The sequence below is a fragment of the Puma concolor genome, chromosome A1 (assembly GCF_028749965.1).
Source record: "Puma concolor isolate L17-30 chromosome A1, mPumCon1.1.hap2, whole genome shotgun sequence".
Lineage (NCBI taxonomy): Eukaryota > Metazoa > Chordata > Mammalia > Carnivora > Felidae > Puma > Puma concolor.
This window is the reverse complement of record NC_141667.1, coordinates 132,347,202-132,367,858: the sequence shown is the minus strand read 5'-3', so window position 1 is coordinate 132,367,858 and position 20,657 is coordinate 132,347,202. Positions and strand designations below refer to the sequence as shown.

The 20,657-nt window shown below is 37.7% G+C and overlaps 1 protein-coding gene across 10 annotated transcripts in view; it reads right to left on the bottom strand.

The window, feature by feature from the left end:
- Positions 1 to 20,657, bottom strand: part of RAPGEF6 (Rap guanine nucleotide exchange factor 6) — a 196,630-nt gene that overhangs the window by 81,799 nt on the left and 94,174 nt on the right. For all 10 annotated transcript variants that reach the window (XM_025923608.2, XM_086704659.1, XM_025923607.2 and 7 more), the window contains 3 exons: positions 16,802 to 16,933; positions 4,205 to 4,382; positions 1,888 to 2,024 (listed from right to left, as the gene is read on the bottom strand). In XM_025923608.2, coding sequence (XP_025779393.1) covers positions 1,888 to 2,024; positions 4,205 to 4,382; positions 16,802 to 16,933 — 447 coding nt within the window. The remainder of the gene's footprint in view (positions 1 to 1,887; positions 2,025 to 4,204; positions 4,383 to 16,801; positions 16,934 to 20,657) is intronic.

Sequence of the window (20,657 nt, the reverse complement as noted above, 5' to 3'; positions counted from 1 at the left end):
AGGGGACTTTCATAATTGACTAAACACTCAGAGAAAAATTATGTAATGGTTAAAACCACAAACCTTGAAATCTAAATCCAGACCATGCCACTAACTGGGTGAGTGACTATGGGCAAGTTATTTAACCTCTCAGAATTCCAGTTTCTCTACTTCTAAAATGGGCTTAACAACAGACCTATTAGGGCCTTTCTGTTAATTAAATGAATTTATGCATACCAAGTGCTTAGTACAGTGCCTGGCACATAGCAAGCACTCAAAAGAAAAAAAAAAGTAGCTGGTAATTAATTCAGAAATTCTGATTTTCAAGGCAGAGATGACAAAACATTCAAAATTTCTCCTAATGTTAAGAAAATATTGCCTTCATTTATACAGCAACATATAATGCTCCTAGAAGACAACTCAATATGTAGTCATCAAAGAACACTTTTCTCCTTCAGTATGGCTCTTACCAGTCTAAACTTTTAAGTGTGATTTATGGGAAATCTGGATTATTAGTTCTAAAGGAGAATCAGTAGCAATAAGAAATATTTTTTTAAGTGTGTTTCGGTTATTTCAAATATAAAATTCACTCACTATGGAATTTATGGATAACATAAATTACTTGAGGACAGGGACTGTGTCAGATTTTTCCACCACAACACTTCCTGTATCTAGAACAGGACCCAACACAAACTAGGCATACACCAAAGTTTTGCTGACAAACTGTGAAAAATTAAGAGAATACAAAAATTTGTGGAAAAGAAGAGTTCTTCAAAACTCCACTGTTTACAAAGTTGCTGCTAACAGTTTAGTTTCTCTATGTTTATATTACTTTATACTGTTGAAATACTTGTCTTGTTTTTTAGGAAAATTTAATAGTATATTCATGAAAGTTTTTTTCTTGAGCATATCCTATGAGCCAGATGTTTAGAATATGGGGAGAAAGCACGTAAATGAAGCTAGAGACATAGCCTCTGCCTTCAAAGAGCTTCTATCAAATTTTACAATAACCTGAATACCACCTACATAATATTAGACCCTGTGTGAGTATAACAATTATTTAAGCATTGCTTATTATCGAATTATAGTTTAGTCATTTCTAATTTTTACTATTAGAAATATGCTGCAATGAACATCTTTTGGCATAACTCTGAGTTTTACCTTATGTACTGAGCAAAGACACTCATAATGAGTGAAATAGGATAGAACCTGTTAATTCTTCAAGGCCCGTGTTAAAAATTTCTAAACGATTTTCCAGAAATATTGTTTATATTCCTATTAGCAGGATATGACAATTTTCATCAGTTGACATGTCAGCATTAATTTTTATCAGTTTGATAAGAAAAACAGTGAAGTGATTCCTAGCAGCAGTAATACCTTTCAAGTGCTCTGCATCCTTCCTCCACCCACCCAAAGTTACCAGCCAAGCATTTCTTAACAACAACCTGCTACCACATAAATGCCTCACCTGATAGCAGCCCACCTGGAGCCGTAAGTATCAATACATTTTCCTCACCTTTTTTTTGAAGTATAACACAGAAAATGGATACAGAGAGTAATACTCAATAAATATTTTAAATAATGATATACAGATAGAATGATTAAAAACTTTTCTTAATGTCTTACAACTTAATTTGAGAAGAACAAATATGGTTCAATAAACGTTTTTTATTGAACATCTATTCTATGCTAGGTAAGTCTATGGCTGGGAAGTAAAAATTAAAACAAAGTAAAGCAAAATCAAAAGTAAAAACTTGTATCTTCACAAATCGTAACTAAGCCAAACTCAATATTCATGTAAAAAATTGTATACATTTCAAAACTCAGGATTTACAAAAGACTAAGGAAATTAAATCATTCTAAAAATTACCTCCCACACTAAAAAATAGGTAACATTTGCTAGCCTACCTCTTGCCCATCTTCCAGAATAACAGCTCCGGCCTGCTCTACCACTTCAAAAATCATTACTGAGCAGAGTTCTCTCCTTACAGACATGGTCATGTTTGCAAAAGCAGGGAGCTGGTGCATAAACTCCAGTAACTGTTCTATTAAAAAAAAAAAAAAAAAAAAAACAGAAATTTTGGTATAGAGACCATCAAAGACTAAACTTTACAAATTCAGTAAAATCTAGAATTGAATACTCAATTTTCTAATCAACTTAAGAATTTATGCTGCCAATGTACAGGAACCAAGGTACAGATGAATGCTGGCTAAAAAAAAAAAAAAAAAAAAATCAATGATTTGTTTAATAGATAGATTCAAACTCACACAAAAATATAGGCAAATTGGAAGATAACCAGGATTCACAACCTCACAGAAAACCACAGATTCAAATGCAGTAATTTTCCTAGCCTGAGATGTCACTCCATGGTAGTTAAGTTAGTGATGTCCTTCAATCTAACTCATCAGTGAAAAAGTCTTTGATCTAGTTCTTATCAGGCCAGAATTAGAGAAATGTTATTAATAAATGTCAACAATTAAGTAATTAAGGATAACAAATGTGAATTCTAGTTCCAAACTGTCAAACCAACTTCAAGATAACTCTCTTTATAACCAACAAATGCTAATGAGCCAACATTCTCTGGCACAGATATGAGAGTAATAAACATAAATATAAGGGAAAAACAAACATACAGTCAGCTAAGTGATGAAACAGAAATAACTATAAAGTGGTATCTGCCCAGATAATTAGGAGTTGATTATATTTCAATTTTTAAAAAAACTTTGCAAATAGCACAGTATACAAATCTTTATCATTAAAAATGCATTTTCAGTTTCTGCCCAGACAATGTTCATAACATGAGTCTAAACTGCAAGTTAATTAACTATATTATGTCATTAGAATGGCAAGGAATATTCAAATGTAGTGATCTTTACTCACAAAGATTATGATTATTTAGTAGCAGCATCTTCTGATTTGAATTAGTAATACGACTGTTATAGAAGGGAAATCTAGGATAAAATCTTAGTTGAATCATAACAATATATAATGACACACTAAGTGAGTCTAGGAGAGGATGGTTTCAATCCATCGACCTCTGGATGATGGGCCCAGCATACTTCCAACAATATATAATGACACTAAGTGAGTCTAGGAGAGGATGGTTTCGATCCATCGACCTCTGGATGATGGGCCCAGCATGCTTCCATCCACCGCACCACTCTGTTTGCACCATAAGGACACTAAGTAATCTTTGCTCTTAAAGGTAACATTAGCATCTTTAGTATTATTTAATCTCCCAAAGTAATTAGTTCTGTAAGAAATTACAAAAGGGAAAATTCATAAACTTTTATCTACAAATAACATATAAACATTTTTCTCAAGCCAGAAGTAAAAACATGACTTTTGCTAACATTTGAAATTTAAAAAAAGCTAGACATCACTGATGTACTGTATTTGAAATATCTCATGGACATGAAGGAGGAAATTACTTTAATGCAGTCAAGCTTTTATCAACTGGAGCAGCCACAAGGTGAGGGCTACATGGCTGTGAAATCTATCACCCCAATACTCACCAGACTTGATTCAGATGATCTGGCTGGCTAGGCAGGTGTCCCCTTCCTCCCTGACTGCTCCATGGGCATCCCTCTGCAAGCAGTGTGCTCAGTGGAAGGATCAACTTCCCAGATAGGGGATAACTGACTGTTCTTTAGTCAAGGGTATACCAAAAGCTGTACTCTCCTGCTGGAAACTCCAAACAAACTCTCCAGTTGGGGCAGCTAGACTCAAAGACAGCTCTAAACCTCTTGTTATTCACAATCTTGTGCAGTCCCCTCCCATATTGTATTAGGATTGCTTTCTGTAACACTCCTGAGGCCAAATCACAATGTGGCATCTGCCTTACTCTTCCCCTTGATTACCTGCTTTGGGGGAGCCAAATGCCATGTTGTGGACCTCTCTATGGAGAGGCCCACCTGACAGGGAACTGAGGTCTTGTACTAAAAGCCATGCGAGTAGCCACCTTGGAAGTATATCCTCTAGCTCAGCCCAGTGAAGCCTCAGAGAACTGCAACCCTGCTGATATTCTGACTACAACTTCATGAGACACTGAGCCAGAACCACTCAGCTAGGCTGCTCCTGAATTCCTGACCAACAAAAATTATGAGAAAATAAATGTGTGTTCTTTTAAACCACTAAGCTCCAGGTAATTTGTTACGCCACAAGAGGTTAACTACATATGAATTAAAATATAAAATTCTTATTGTGAATAGATATATTTCTTACCAATGTCATCATCAGTTTTGTCTGCAGGTTCTTTCTCAAGACATTCTCGAACAAGATCTCGCCCCTGTAGTGGATCTGTTCGATCAATCTCTTCATCTTCCTCTTCCTCATCTTCAGAATCAACAGGTCCTTCTGGAAGACGTGTTAAATCTACATCTCCTACCTCACTTTCTGTAGCCTAAAGAAAGAAATCTTGATCACTTACTCATGTTGTAAAAATTTTGTCACAGCCTGAATTAATCACAACTACCCCTCCTAACAATATAAACAACCAGGCAATACTGTGTTCTATCAAAAACAAAATGATACTTATTTGTAAAAGGTTTCACTCTTCAAAAATATGGGCTGAATGTTACACAGTATAACATCCAGGGCTCAAATCTGAGCCAGCAAGTATAAAATGGTCAGGACACGTAAACACCACTAAATGCATTCATCACTATTTTCTAACCAACACGTGTATTTCTTTTTTTTTTTTTTAATGTTTATTTATTTTTGAGACAGAGGGAGACAGAGCATGAACGGGGGAGGGTCAGAGAGAGGGAGACACAGAATCTGAAACAGGCTCCAGGCTCTGAGCTGTCAGCACAGAGCCCGACACGGGGCTCGAATTCACGGACCGCGAGATCATGACCTGAGCCGAAGTCGGCCGCCCAACCGACCTAGCCACCCAGGAGCCCCTCAACACGTTTATTTCTTAAAAGTAAAACATTTCCTAAACCAGGAAGTGCAGGAAGGAGTTTACTAACAATCATTTCATGAGTATCTATTCATCTATGCTGGGCGTTGTAAATAAGATATTCTTTTACCACAAAGATTCAGAGTACAGTAAATAGGCAACCATGTAAATTAAGAAGTGTAAAACTGAAAAGTGCTAAAATAGACCAACTGTGAAGTACTGAACACATACTTACAATGTCCCAATACCCTTTTGGTGAACCTAACAGTATGCAAAGATGAGTTGAGATTATCCCAACCAATGTTTGAAGTAAACTTATATTTACAACCTCAACTTTGGAAATATATTTGTAAATATAATGTCTCAGATATCTGTGAAGTAACTAGCAGATTTCTAAAAGAACTAAATTTAAATGTCATTCAGAGGAAACAATGATAATGTTTTACAGAAAATAAAATTATCCTGAAATGATTATGTAATACTCCCTAAATATTATATTCACTTGATTCATATTAAAAATGAAAAAGCATGAATACTGAAGCAGTTACAGAAACAATGGGTTGAACATACAGGAATTTCATAATAATAAGCATACAACAGGTGTGAGTGAAGAGTATGGCATCTTCATTCAAATATTTAAGTGTCATCACCTATACTAAACATTTACTGTTTTGACTGCTCAGAAGAGCCCCTTTATTCTGTTAGGGACTTACTGTTCCTCTCTAATTTAACCAAGAGATTCCAGTGAAGAACACTGTTCTGCCCCTGACTATGGAAGCTAAGGCAGAAAGAACTCTTGTCTTCATTCTTATAACTGGAGCTACAGGGCAGAGCATTCTTTTGTCTCTGGTTACTGCTTGGGAAGAATGTGATAAAAGCTACATGGGAATGCCATTCTGTGATGAGAGAATGGAACCAATTGGCATGGAAAGGGGCAAGGGAATGAGAAGGAAGGACACTGAACAAGAGACAGACATGGAAAGATACAGAGCAACAAACCAATACAAACAGAACATGCATGATAGAGATAGCAAGAGCAAAGCAAGTGAAGCAAAGAGCACCTGTGACTGGAAGTGCTGGGGGTGGAGGAGGAGGAGCAAAGGCAAGCAAGCTGCAGGGAGCCACAGAACTAGATAGACAAGGCAGGGGCACACACCTGCAAGCAACCAGGTTCCCTGAGGCCAAAGCTGCCTCTGCTTTCTGGCTATGGAACTTTAGAGTTTAAGGGGAGATATTTCTGAATAAAATACCCTTGCAACCATTAGAACTTGCAAGCAAGTTCTAATTTCAAAAAATAAGATTTAAAATGTGTTTAAATGCTAACATGACTTTCAAAAACCTAATTTATTTACATGTAATGATTTTAATCCAAGAAACTAGTGTGAAAAAATACTAAAGCAGTATTTTTCATACAAGTTTATTTAATTTTTCAGACTATAGAAGCTCACCCCCAGAATAGCCTTTTTCCATTTTATCAAATTTTAAGAACAATCTACCTTTGGGTTCTTAAACCACTATCTTCATCATAATTTCAAGTTTTCATCCTATGATCTGGACTATTTCAACAGTCTCCTAACCTTTTATATTATATCTGATAAAAACATAGCTCATAGCAAAAATAAGCAAGATTCAATTCATGTATGTGGATAAGAGGCAAGGTCTATTGTCATCTGTGTAAAAAGTGAAGATACCTAAAAAGAAAATTCTTAAAAAAAATTTTTTTTAATGTTCATTTTTGAAAGAGAGAAAAGACAGCGAGCACGAGTGCAGAAGGGGTTGAGAGAGAGGGACACACAGAATCTGAAGCAGGCTCCAGGCACTGAGCTGTCAGCACAGAGCCTGACGCATGGCTCAAACTCACAGACTGTGAGATCATGACCTGAGCCAAAGACAGACGCTTACATGACTGAGCCACCCAGGCGCCCCTTAAAAAGAAAATTCTTAAGGGAGAATGGAAGTCAAGGGTACAGTTTGTGAGAAGGGTGCTTTTAAGGATATCTGCAAAGTAAAGAATATAACCTATATTTACAATTGTCTTAACTGTACTTTTTCCAAAGTAGAATAAAAAGAATGAATAATATCATTTAACAGAGATTAAACTGATAAAATGTTACAAGTATACCAGAAGGATGAGGCAAAGTAAGAATTAAAAATAAAAAAGGAAGGAAGTCAAAAACATGCTAGAATCTTACAAAAGAATTTTCTTCTTCTTACAAAAGAATCTTGTAATTTATTTTTTTTAATTATTATTATTTTTTTTAACTTTTATTTATTTTTGAGACAGAGAGACACAGAGCATGAACGGGGGAGGGGCAGAGAGAGAGGGAGACACAGAATCGGAAGCAGGCTCCAGGCTCTGAGCCATCAGCCCAGAGCCCGATGCGGGGCTCAAACTCACGGACTGCGAGATCATGACTTGAGCTGAAGTTGGACGCTTAACCGACTGAGCCACCCAGGCGCCCCAAGAATCATGTAATTTAAAAATAAGTACATAAAACAAGCTATGTAGAATCCAAGGTCTAATTCTTTGACTAAGCAAAGGGAAGTTAGGTTTTTTAAGTTAGGTCATTTTAGATAAAATGACCATCAGGAGTGGAAGTCATTGCATGATACTTCTGAGGATGCAGGCCTTGGAAGCAGTTTAATTCTCTAATAACTAGGTGAGAACTTTATATATGTATTACTCAAAATGTCCAACATATAACAAAAACTTACAAGAGAGAAGGAGGAGGAGGGAAATGTAATACATAACCAAGAGAAAAATCAATCAATATAAAGAGACCCAGGAATGAGAGAGATGGAATTAGGAGACATCAACTTCCAACATTGTAAGTAAGTTTTAAGATATAAAAGGAAATACAAATATAAGTAGGGTGAAAATGGGAAATCTAAATAAATGTAAATTCTAAGAAGAGTAAACTTGAAAAGAGGCAATAAAGGGCACCTGGTTGGCTCAGTTGGTTGAGCAGCTCAGGTTGTGGTCTCACGGTTCCCGAGTTCAAGCCCTACACTGGGCTTGCTGCTGTCTGGGCAGAACCTGCTTTGGGATCCTTCGTCTCCCTCTCTCTTTGTCCCTCCCCTGTTTGCACTCTTTCTCTCTCAAAAATAAACATTTATTTAAAAAAAGGGGGGGGCAATAAAAACTACCCCAACTGAAGCAAAGAACAGAGCCATAAAGAAAATTTACCAGAGTCCAAGAGACTAATAAAATCATTATCAAAAGTTGGTATAAAAAATGTAGGTCAACAGATATGCCAAATTTGTTAAGGCAGGGTACACAGAAAATCAGAGCCCTGGCCTTTCAACTACTTTATCCTAGAACCTGGAATACAGCAGAACCTCAAGAAGATAATGACAAGTAAGTTATGTGTAGCGGGAAAAAAGTATATTGGTAAAAGAGCTAAGAGGACAAGTTTAGGGGCGCCTGGGTGGCTTAGCTGGGTAAGCCTCTTTTGATTTCAGCTGAGGTCATGATCTCAAGGTTCCTGAGTTAGAGCCCTGCAGCAGGCTCTGTACTAACAGTGTAGAGCCTGATTGGGATTATCTCTCACTCCCTTGCACTCTCTCTGTCCCTCTCCTGCTCATGTATGCACTCTCTCTCAAAATAAATAAACATTAAAAAAAAAAAAGTTCATTAAACTTCTGTTTTTCCGTTCCTGCAGTGTAAATGTGTCTCTGTGTATATGTGTAAATAGAATTTGGTGAGGCTAACAGTCTGAGGAGATTTTCTGATGACTTTGCCTTCCCCAAATAAACCACCAGAGGATATCCTTTTCCTGTTTGCATCTAGATAAAGAATGAGGGGAACTACAGGTTGGAACGAAAAGTTATACAGACTTAACAAAAACCGCATTTTCAATTTCAGAGCCAATATTAAGCCAGAACCTTAAATTTTCAGCGCTTCTCTTTGCTGCATTCTCATTGTGAGTACTCCATTCTATCTTTTTCATGGACCACTCAGTCCTTGTTTCCTGTCTCTCTGGTTAGCGGAAGAAGCCTGTGAAATTGATCCTTCACAGTAACGCTGTCTGGAAGAGCCCATTCCATAATCTCTACAATAGGTCAGGAAGGTCAAGGAAAGACTCCTTTGCCCTAGATAATCAAGCTTTAGTCAGTAGTGATCCTCTGCATTTTCCCTGGAAACAATATTGGTTTCTACTTTCAAGTGTAATTCAACTAAAAAAAAAAAATCTAGATTACTTCCTAAGTGCCAAAATGTGCTTAACTCATCAGGGAATACACACGAAATAAACTCTGCCTCCACAAATTTTCCACTCATGACCCACAGAAAAACTGCTGTGGGGTTCCAAGATCTGAGAGACCAAGTGAAAATGTCATCTAGGTGAAGTGGCAGGTAGAAGAGCATAACCAAAACACAGGGCTAGGAAAAAACAAACATGTTCAGGGAATAACATATGTATTTTGTTGTGAACCAGAATCTAGAATGTTCAAGTGGGGAATAGTGGAACATAAAGCCAGACTTGCAGACTGTGGTTAGAAGTCAAAGACTAAGGCTGTGAATACAAATCTGAAATGAAATGAAGAGTATAAATCAGATAATGGTGAAACACTTAAGCTTTTCTTGTTTTTTAAATTTTTTTAAATGTTTATTTATTTTTGAGCAAAAGAGACAGAACTTGAGTGGGAGAGGGGCAGAGAGAGAGGGAGAGACGAATTGGAACCAGGTTTCAGGTTCTGAGCTATCTACACAGAGCCTGACGCAGGGCTTGAACTTTTGAGTCGTGAGATCATGACCTGAGTTGAAGTCGGACGCTTAACTGACTGAGCCACCCAGGCACCCTGAAGCACTGAAGCTTTTAAAATATACAAGTAGGGGCGCCTGGGTGGCTCAGTCGGGAAGCATCTAACTTCGGCTCAGGACATGATCTCATTGTTCGTGGGTTTGAGCCTTGTGTCATGCTCTGCAATAACAGTGTGCAGCCTTCCTGGGGTTCTCTCTCTCTGCCCTTCCCTAACTCTCGCTTTCTCTTTCTCAAAATAAATAAACTTAAAAAAAACTAAATAAATAAAATAGAGGAGTAAAGTCATACTATTTTTAGAATTTATTTCACGTGGGAGTTTATAAAATGTGAGTAGTCAAAGATAAATGAGATTATGACTAGGACACACATTTTTATTATTATTATTTTTTTAACGTTTATTTTTTTTTTTTTTCTTTTTTTTTTTTTTTTTTTTTTTCAACGTTTTTTTTTATTTTTATTTTTGGGACAGAGAGAGACAGAGCATGAACGGGGGAGGGGCAGAGAGAGAGGGAGACACAGAATCGGAAACAGGCTCCAGGCTCCGAGCCATCAGCCCAGAGCCTGACGCGGGGCTCGAACTCACGGACCGCGAGATCGTGACCTGGCTGAAGTCGGACGCTTAACCGACTGCGCCACCCAGGCGCCCCAACGTTTATTTTTGAGACAGAGAGAGACAGAGCATGAACGGGGGAGGGTGAGAGAGAGGGAGACACAGAATCCAAAACAGGCTCCAGGCTCTGAGCTGTCAGCACAGAGCCCGAAGCGGGGCTCGAACCCACGGACTGCGAGATCATGACCTGAGCCGAGGTCGGCCGCTCAACCGACTGAGCCACCCAGGCGCCCCAGGACACACATTTTTAACAGGAATATTAAAGCATAAGAAAGCACGTGGTATGGCAAAGCTAGGTCAATGTCCAATGACCATCCCCGTGGCAATGGGGTGCCCCAGTTCTGGAGAGACTGGCAGTAGACTTATGAAATAAGGACTCACGCTACCATAGAGAGAGTAATTGAAGCACTGGGATTTTTAGGACCACGTTGACTTCCTGCAGAAAAACTAAGAAAGATAGACAGGTGATGAATGTGTGCCTGAGGTTTCTAAAAAAGAAGTTAACGAAAAGACAAGTGCTTTATTTCACAATATTCCACCTCTTGCTGGTATAAACAGACTGAAATAAATAGAAAAAGGAAATCTGGAAAGAAGCATTCCTTATTTGAGTATTCTATGAAGATACATAAAATATTTATTCCAAGAAAATTTAACATCTTAATGTATAAGCTTACCTACATTTTAAGCTTATCTGATTAGAAACATATTCATATCAAAATGGTAACTTGCATTTTCACCAGACTGTGGTAAATGCTTTATTTTAAAGTTTCCTTGAGAGCCAAGGACTGTTATATTTAAACCAGAAAACATGAAAACTCTCAAGAAGGAAATGCATAGGAGCACAGCCATATAAAATGGTGTTAACAATGATCTTGTTAAGAAGTGCTGTTCAAATGTCTCTCTTCTCTCTTCTCCTCAAATCTCCAAATTAAAAATACGTGCATTAAAAAAAAAAAAAAAAATACCTGGGGCACCTGGATGGCTCAGTCAGTTGTTCGTCGGTCTTAAGCTCAGGTCATGATCTCAAGGTCCCTGAGTTCAAGCCCCACTTCGGGCTCTGTGCTGACAGCTCAGAGCCTGGAGCCTGCTTCAGATTCTGGGTCTCCCTCTCTCTCTACCCCTCCGCCTCTCACACTCTGTCTCTCTCTCACTCTCAAAAAAATAAACGTTAAAAAAAAAAAACTTGCATTATGTCACAACGCTTTGCTTATACTGTTAGAAGCCATGACTAGGTTAAGTGTTCACTTTTAAAATCTTTCAAGTGCCAAAATTTGGATAACCAGACTACCTCAATTATTGCTGGCCAATGTATACATACACAGACAACATAGCCTGTAACTTAACGGTGTATTCACAGCTTGAATGGTACTCCAAACAAGGACTGAGGTCAAAAAAAGACTAAGGTTCACTACTGAATTTAACTCTAAGCACTCTTCTTCCCTTTGTTTTAGTCTGAGGATCTGATTGCATACACACACACAAATTGGTTGTTATTTACCTTATCTGTGTTTTAACTGTAGGTCTAGAAATTCTGCATTTGGGGGTAACATTTTATGAATCTATTATTCTGTACTTATTCCTTTTATTCTCTAGTATTTAACTTTAATCTTTTTCAAAATTTTATTCAACTTTTTAAAAACTGTACACTCTATTTACATCCTTCATAAAGTATGTTAGAGAAATACTAATGTTCACAGAGAAAAAAGGTAAGAAAAGCCTAGCTAACATAATAAAAACTACTCACAAACCTACCACTAATAGAAAACATTATTACCATTTGGTCTTCTTTCATTCAGATTTACATTGCATGTATAACATATATACAACATATGTAATTATGTATTTAAGTATATTTATTTTAACATAGTGGTTTCTTCTGTTTTTATCTTTGTTTTTAACATAAACTGTTTCTATCCACTGGCTATTCTCTTAAAGGAAGTCCAAATTTGAGGACGTTTACCTTCTTTGGCCACTCTTAAAAAGATTTTATCTTAACTTTTTACATATTTGACTTTGGTATTGTAATTTTCTTTCTATATCTGAATTCCTGTTTTGGTTCTAGATTTCATTGTTTTTTTGTTTTTGTCTGTTTACTCTTCCTAAATTCATTAAAACCTACTTTTATCTTACTGTTTACTTTCTATGTTTAATTGCATCATCTTTTAAACTGTACATCTCCGAAAAAAAATAAACTATGACTCCATTCATGTGACCTTCTAGAAGATGTGTATAGGCAGAAAACAGACTGGTGGTTGCCAGTGGCTGGGGATCAGAAGGGAATGACTACAAAGGGGCAAAGACTACTGCCTGAGGTGATGGAAATGTTCTATGTCTTCACGTAGGCTCTACTATGGGGGTTAAATTTTATTATATATAAACATATAACATCAAACATACATGTCAGTTAACATCAAACATATACAAACACAATTAACGATGTAGGAAACAGAATGATTATGACTTGGTGCTGAAAGTTATGATTTTTTTTTTAAATGCCTATTTATTTATTCTTGAGAGAGAGGTAGAGAACAAGCAGGGGAGGGGCAGAGGGAAAGGGAGACAGAAGCCCAAGTAGACTCCACAACCTCAGCATGAAGCCAGACGTGGAGCTTGAACTCACAAACTGTGAGATCATGACCTGAGCTGAAACCAACAGTCAGATGCTTAACTGACTGAGCCACCCAGGTGCCCCTAAATGTTATGATCAAGGGACAAGAGCCAATGATAACTTTCAGGTTTCAGGGATGGTGCCTTCCTCACTTTGTAATGGAGGGAGTCCTTTCACATGCAGGACAGCTGGCAAGGATACTTGCCCACAGTTTATCCACATTAAAATTAATCTTATAGGGGCGCCTGGGTGGCGCAGTCAGTTAAGCGTCCGACTTCAGCCAGGTCACGATCTCGCGGTCCGTGAGTTCGAACCCCGCATCAGGCTCTGGGCTGATGGCTCAGAGCCTGGAGCCTGTTTCCGATTCTGTGTCTCCCTCTCTCTCTGCCCCTCCCCCGTTCATGCTCTGTCTCTCTCTGTCCCAAAAATAAATAAACATTGAAAAAAAAAATTAATCTTATAAAAGGTACAATGAGCTGTATAGAGTGCCACTGAGCAAGGAAAACATACAGGAGGGTGGAGCAGGGCAGCCACATACAAGGGCCTAACAGTACAGCAGAAGACCTCCAACTACACAAGTAGGGTGCTCCAGTCTCAGCCTCAGGTAGGGAAACCAGTAGGTAGACATTCTATAGACACAAGTGCAATGTTTCAGGAGCTCCTCCAGGATCCTGCCAAAGATATAGGACTCTGCTGTATATAGCTCATCTTCTAGTGTGTAGTAAAGCATGGACCTCTCCAAAAGACCCTGATCTCTATCTGGGCACTATCCTTTTGTCCTTTCTCTCACAACCATCTAGGGCTCTGTTCCTTGCTCCAAAAAGTTGGTTAACATCTGGTTTAGAAATGGATATACTTGGGTTGCCTGGGTGGCTAGTTGGTTCAGCATCCGACTCTTGATTTGGGCTCAGGTCATAATCTCACAGGTTGATCAGTTCGAGTCCCACATCGGGCTCCTCACACTGACAGTGCAGGGCTTGCTTGGAATTCTCCCTCTCCCCCTTCCTCTCAGCCCCTCCTGCACATGCTCTTTCTCTCAAAATGAATGCATAAACTTAAAAAAAAAACAAAAACAAAAAACGGATACATTAGTGAGATCAGGTACCTATAGTTTGACAACATCACATGTCTGCTATATGATTTCTCTTAGCAAGGTCCAGACATTCTCACTTATCCTATAAAAAATCTATAGCCACATCCTTGAAATTCATTAATCCATGGTAAGTCTTCTCTGGGAAAAACAAAGAAGCCATAGAAGCTATACAGCTCTACTTTGACTTTTAGGTTTGCAACAACTTTTTTTTTTTTTTTTTGAGAGAGAGAGTGAGCAGGCAAAGGCAAAAGGAAGAAGGAGGGAGGGAGGAAGGAGAGAAAGAGAGCATGTGCATGAGAGAGACAGAGAGAGAGAGAAAATCTCAACCAGGCTCCATGCTCAGCACAGAGCTCAATGTGGGGCTTGAACCCACGATCATGGGATCATAACCTTAGCCAAAATCTAGAGTCTTGGATGTTCAACTGACCGAGCCACCCAGGCACCCCTAGGTGTGCAAGACCTCTTATTTCTTTCACATGATACTTCCTTTGGGGAAAGCCAGAATCCATGGAGCACACTATGAGTGTCTCCAGAGCCACTGCATTTTTTAACTGGACTTTTTAAAAATCCCTTGTTCTGTGTACTACACAATGGTAATGAGAGAGAATTCCTTGTTCTGTCTACTATAAAACTGTAAACAGGGACATATACATGGCTAAAGCAATGACCTTTGTGGAGAAAAGCTATGCATAATCCAAAAATAGAGCTTCTTTTCCATTTTGTCTCTGCCTATAACCTTCCCATAAAAGAGAAATGTTGGGGCACCTGGATGGCTCAATCAGTTAAGTGTCTGACTTTGACTCAGGTCATGATCTCATGGTCCGTGAGTTCTAGCCCTACGTCGGGCTCTGTGCTGACAGTTCAGAGCCTGGAGCCTGCTTCATATTCTGTGTCTCCCTCTCTCTCTTACTCAAAAATAAACAAACATGTAAAAAAATTTTTTTAAAAAAGAGAGAGAAATGCTGATTTCCCTAAAATATCTGAATCTGCGTAACTCAGTAGAACTATAATGTCTATAACGTTTTCCTCAGACAACAATTTCATTTCAAAAGACCAGTAATACATGGTAGCCACCTGCCATATGTGACAATTGGTCACTTGAACAGTGGTTAGTCTGAACTGAGACGCACAGTAAGGTTACATTAAAGGTTATATTAAATTCTGGCTTTGAAAGACTGTCACATCCCCATGCTGCGCATGCACCCTATGCTCTGCTGCGTGGTACCTTGGAGCCAGCGGCACCAGAGCCTGGGCTGGCAGACCCTTGCTGCTCCATCTTGCGCCCTGCCTGGCCTGTTGCAGGATTGGCAATGCAGGCAGTAAGAATGTTGCAGCCCAAGAGGCTCTAGAAAGTTGGTTGTGGATTCAGGTCACTGGGCAGCAAATGCACCACTTCAACCAGCTTCCCAACAATCAGCTCAAAGCCAAGCTCCACAGAAAATCACAACTCTTCTGTGGCACTGCCCGGTTACCATGGAATCACCAGCCACAACAAACCTAGGAGAACCCCCTCCCCCCCCCAAACTCCACCTGGAACTCCACTAGTAACTGACAGCCCAGAAAGGTGAGTTTCTGTGTGATGGAGCAAGCCTCTAACATTCAGCGAGGTAGTTTACAACCGTACCTTAGCCTTCACTTCCTGCTTGACTGAATAAAGCCTGATGGTCAGCCAAAGTTTATTTATTTTTGGAAGGACAGATTATTTATAGTTCTCTATTCTGCCATTTTTGCTGATATCCTATCCTTATTCCTTATTGTTTAAACAAGTGGCGTTTACCTCTTCAATTACTTGTGCTAGAAGCATCCTAAATAACCCAGAATCACATTTGTGAAGTCATCTTGAAAAGTCCACTACTTTTCTAAAATCCAACACTAAACAACCTCTAAGTTGTAGATCAAATACTATCACTGTTAATAAAAATCACCTAGTAAATTAACTTTATCATATTAATTTTTACATGTACAGGTTTACTTTAAATTTATATTAAAATAAATTTAAGAATTCGGGCTACTGAAGACAGGATAAAAAAATTAAGTAACCCCTAATTTTTAAACACTGATTATGTGTGAAATGATAATACTTGGATATATTGTGCTAAATGAAATATATTATTCAAATTAATTTTACCTGTTTCCTTTTACATTTTTAATGGGGCTACTAAAAATTTAAGAAAGCCTTTACAATAAAAAGCAACTCTACACCTAGAACTTAAAAAACAAAAAATAGCAACTCTTATTTTCTTCAAGACTACTTATAAAAAACTTAGTCAATTACAGTAAAATTCAGCCTTTTTATAAATTTAAGTTCAGCTGTTTCAAGAACTATTTTTTAACAAAGGATTATATATTATTATGAATTCCCCTGGATAAAAGTAATGAAAAAGAACATTACATTGGGGCACCTGGGTGGTTCGGTGAGTTAAGCATCAAACTCCTGATTTCAGATCAGGTCATGGTCTTACAGTTTGTGAGACTGAGCCCCACATCACGGCCTTGTGCTGACAGTGAAGAGCCTGCTTGGCAGCTTGGGATTCTTGGTCTCCCTTTCTCTCTGCCCCTCCCTCACTTGTGCTCTCCCTCTCTCTCAAAATAAGTATATAAAAACTTAAAAAAAAAAACCATTATATCCATACACTACTGAACCGTATTTAATCACTCTCAAATGATAGATCACTTCTTTAATTAGGCTTACAATTTTGAAACAATATAGCAGATTTTCCAAAGACCTTCAACCTGAATTTCATACCCTACTTAAAAGATAAGTGATCACCCAAAGCACAACCATGGGATATTTGGCAAAATAAAAAAGCCGTATGTACAGCACACAAACTCCTAAGATATTACCTGGTAGATATCAGATAAACTGCTGCTCCCAGAGTCACTGGCGATACTACAACCAGACTGACTAGAAGACACGTGAGTCACCTGTGGATGAGGGTTGTCTGTGATGTGCATCTTGGTAAGATCGGCTGGAAGCTGAAGAAGAAAAATAATTTAATATATTCTGAACATATATAACCACAGAATTGTTCAATCACTATACTGTACATCTGAAACTAATATAACACTGTTAACTATATTGGAATTAAAATAAGAAACAATAAAAAAATTAAATAAAAACTTGTCAAGAGTTTTTGACATATTGTAATTTCTGCAACAAAGTTTGGTTTTATGTACATTACTGTGCAAACCCATTTCTAACCCAAATTCCCCACTTTTAGGAAAAATCTTCGGAAATAATAAGAACCAAATTAGTACTATGACACTGTTAGTCAAGCCTAGACAGGAATTCACTGTGTAGATTCCAGAAGAGATTACCATTAGTAATGGTATTTCAGAGGAAAAACTTTGCCCCTCTTTTGTTTCAAATAAAACTATCAGCTACTGCCACCCTAAAGTGTTAACAATGTGAACACACACACACACCACTAACACAAAATAGTCATTAGTATGAAAAAAAAAAAAAGGCAGTATCTTGGGTTAAAGTACAGCATCTGGCAGGAAGACTTAATAGTTGACTGCATTCCAAATTTCAAAAATTTTATACCCTCTTTTCACATAATATTGTACCAATTTGTAGTTGGTCCCTAAAAAGTTTGTTAGTAATCATGATTTAATGAATGTCTATGCTAGGTGCAAGGATACAAGAGACTTAAGAAGGAAATTATTCTACATTATCTTTAGTGCAGTTATGCTTTTATAAAGGATGCAAGTTTGTACAATACCTTTCATACCAAAAAAAAAAAAAAAACACAACAACACAAACCTCACGAAATAAATGCAATAGGAATTAAGATCAACAACAAACCACTATGCTGCAGAGTAGTGTAAGAAAGTATTAGATAGGAGGCATGGTGATCTATTTTCCAAATAATTCCTCTGCAACTGCTATTCAGGAACATTAAGAGAAATCTACTTACTTTTTAAATTTTTTTTTTTTAACGTTTATTTATTTTTGAGACAGAGAGAGACAGAGTATGAACGGGGGAGGGTCAGAGAGAGGGAGACACAGAATCCAAAACAGGCTCCAGGCTCTGAGCTGTCAGCACAGAGCCCGACGTGGGGCCTGAACTCACGGACTGCAGGATCATGACCTGAGCCGAAGTCGGCTGCTTAACCGACTGAGCCACCCAGGCGCCCCTCTACTTACTTTTTAAAACAGGGGTTCTCATTGCTTTAGTGCAAAAAAACATTAAGGAAACATTCATTTAGTTTTACTAAAAACTAAATAAACCCTAAAGGAAAAATGGCCAAGTCTGAATTCTATTAACAGTAGTCACTGCAATTATCAAAACTACACACAGAAATGATATCACATATGCCCCTGCTGATAATAGTAGGTAACTAACTCAGATGAATTCTCTAACTAAGGTAAACAGAAAAACTGGAACACACACAATATGACCTTTGAGGTTTTGCTGATTCATAAAGATGAGATCAAGAGATTCAGAAGCACTTCTGAGTCACTGGTTAAAGAGACAAAAGTTATATTCCAAGGCCTAGCATGTAAGGCTGTTCTCTGGAAGGGGACCCTGGAAAAAACATTACACTCAAGTAATGAATGTGATCCAAAAGTAAACTGATGCTCATTTTAGAATCCATGTCAATCCCTGAAGTTGTATTAAAGTTATACAGGGTTACTAGTGCTTCTAGTTAACTACTGGAAGCAAATGAATCTTTACCATAAAAATTTTGCATATACAACATACATTGCTCAAATAAATCTAAGCACATTACAAGACAGCATTGATGAAAACAGAATAAACTTCAGACAACAATGAAGAACTTACAAATAACGCAGTAAACAGATTTTAAAATAACTGTATTTAATATATATAGCAGGGGTTGGCAAACATTTTCTTTAAAGGACCAAGGAGTATATATTTTAGACTTTTGTAGGCAACATATAATCTCTATACATACTTTCCTTTGACTTTTTTTTTTTTAAACAACCCCTTAAAATGTAAAAATCATTCTTAGCTCTCAGGGGATACAGCTCACTGGCCATACATGTTCTAGTATAGCAATCCATGGTAAAGACACCTGCACTTTGAATAACACAGGTTTGAACTATATGGCTCCACTTATGAATGGGTCTACTTACATGTGGATCTTTTCAATACACTGTAGTACTGCAAATGTATTTTCCTTATGATCTTCTTCATAACATTCTTTTTTCTAGCTTACATTATTGTAATAATACATATAACAAACAAAATATGTCTTAATTGACTATGTTATTGGTAAGGTTTCCACTCAACAGTAGGCTGTCAGTACTTAAGTTTTTGTGGACTTAAAAGTTATACATGGATTTCCGACTGCACAGGGGTCAGCGGTGCTTGAACCCCTGTTCAAGGGTCAAGTCTACAGAGATAAAGACTTAAGAAAAATTAACTTTAGCAAATAAGTATTAACCAAAAATAAAATTAAAAATCTAAAATTGAAAATTAAAGTTATGGAAATTAAAAAGTCAAACATGGACTCAACAGATTTGACAGAACTAAGATAAGAATTAGCAAAGTAAAGGGGAGGGGCGCCTGGGTGGCTCAGTTAGTTAAGCATCCGAATTCAGCTTCATCTCATGGTTTGTGAGTTCAAGACCCATGTCACACTCTCTGTTGTCGACACAGAGCCCACTCTGGATCCTCTGTCCCCCTCTCTCTCTGCCCCTCCTCCGCCTGCATGGGTGCATGCACGTGTGCGCATTCTCTCCCTCAAAAATAATCAAAGATTAAAAAAAAGAATAAGTAAAGACTGCCCTGAAAAAATATCCACAATGAAGCATGAAGGTAAAAAAGAATGAAGTTGGGAGAGAAGGGGCAAAAACCACAGGAGATACAGCGAGAAGTTAACATCTGAATAACCAGAGTCAAAGAGGGGGGAAAAAAAAAGCTATTCAAGGCATAGAAGATAATGGCTGAGCATTTTCCCAAATGACAGAATATATAGTTACAGATCACACAGCTTTAAAAATTACCAACAAGATAAATAATTACAAAACCATAGGTATGCATACTAGGGTAAAACTGGTGGGGGGGAAAAGAGAGAAAAGTCTTAAAAGCAGTCAGGAAAAAAAGATTACTTTGACAAGACCAAAATTAAACTGATGGTTGACTTTTCAACAGAAATCTGGAAGCCAGAAGACAATGGAATAATATCTACAACAGCTAAAATTCTGTACCCAGCAAGAACAGTCCTCAAAGAAAAGGCAAAAGTAAAGACATTTTCAGAGAACCAAAAATGAAAAGAAATACTCTCCAACAGACCTAGAATGAAGAAAATCCACAGGGAGAAAGAAAACAATTCCAAACGGAAATTTCTAGGTGCAATAAAGAAGGAAAACCAATGAAAACCAGGAAATGTGTGGGTAAATCTACATGAATAGTGACTACATAAATAGTAACATTAAGTTCCCATAAAGTTTATAATACATACATACAATTAAAATATGTTTTAACAATAGAATGTAAGGTTGGCAAAAAGTAAACAAAGTTATAAAAGTACTTTAAGTTCTCTGCAATGTCCATGAAACTGTGGCAACAGACTTGATAGATGAAGGATGCATTGTTGTAACCTCTGATTTAAATTTAGTAAAAAAGTGGGGGTGTCTGGGTGGCTCAGTCCATTAAGCATCTGACTCTTGATTTTAGCTCAGGTCTTGATGCCACAGTCGTGAGATGGAGCCTTGCATCACGCTCAA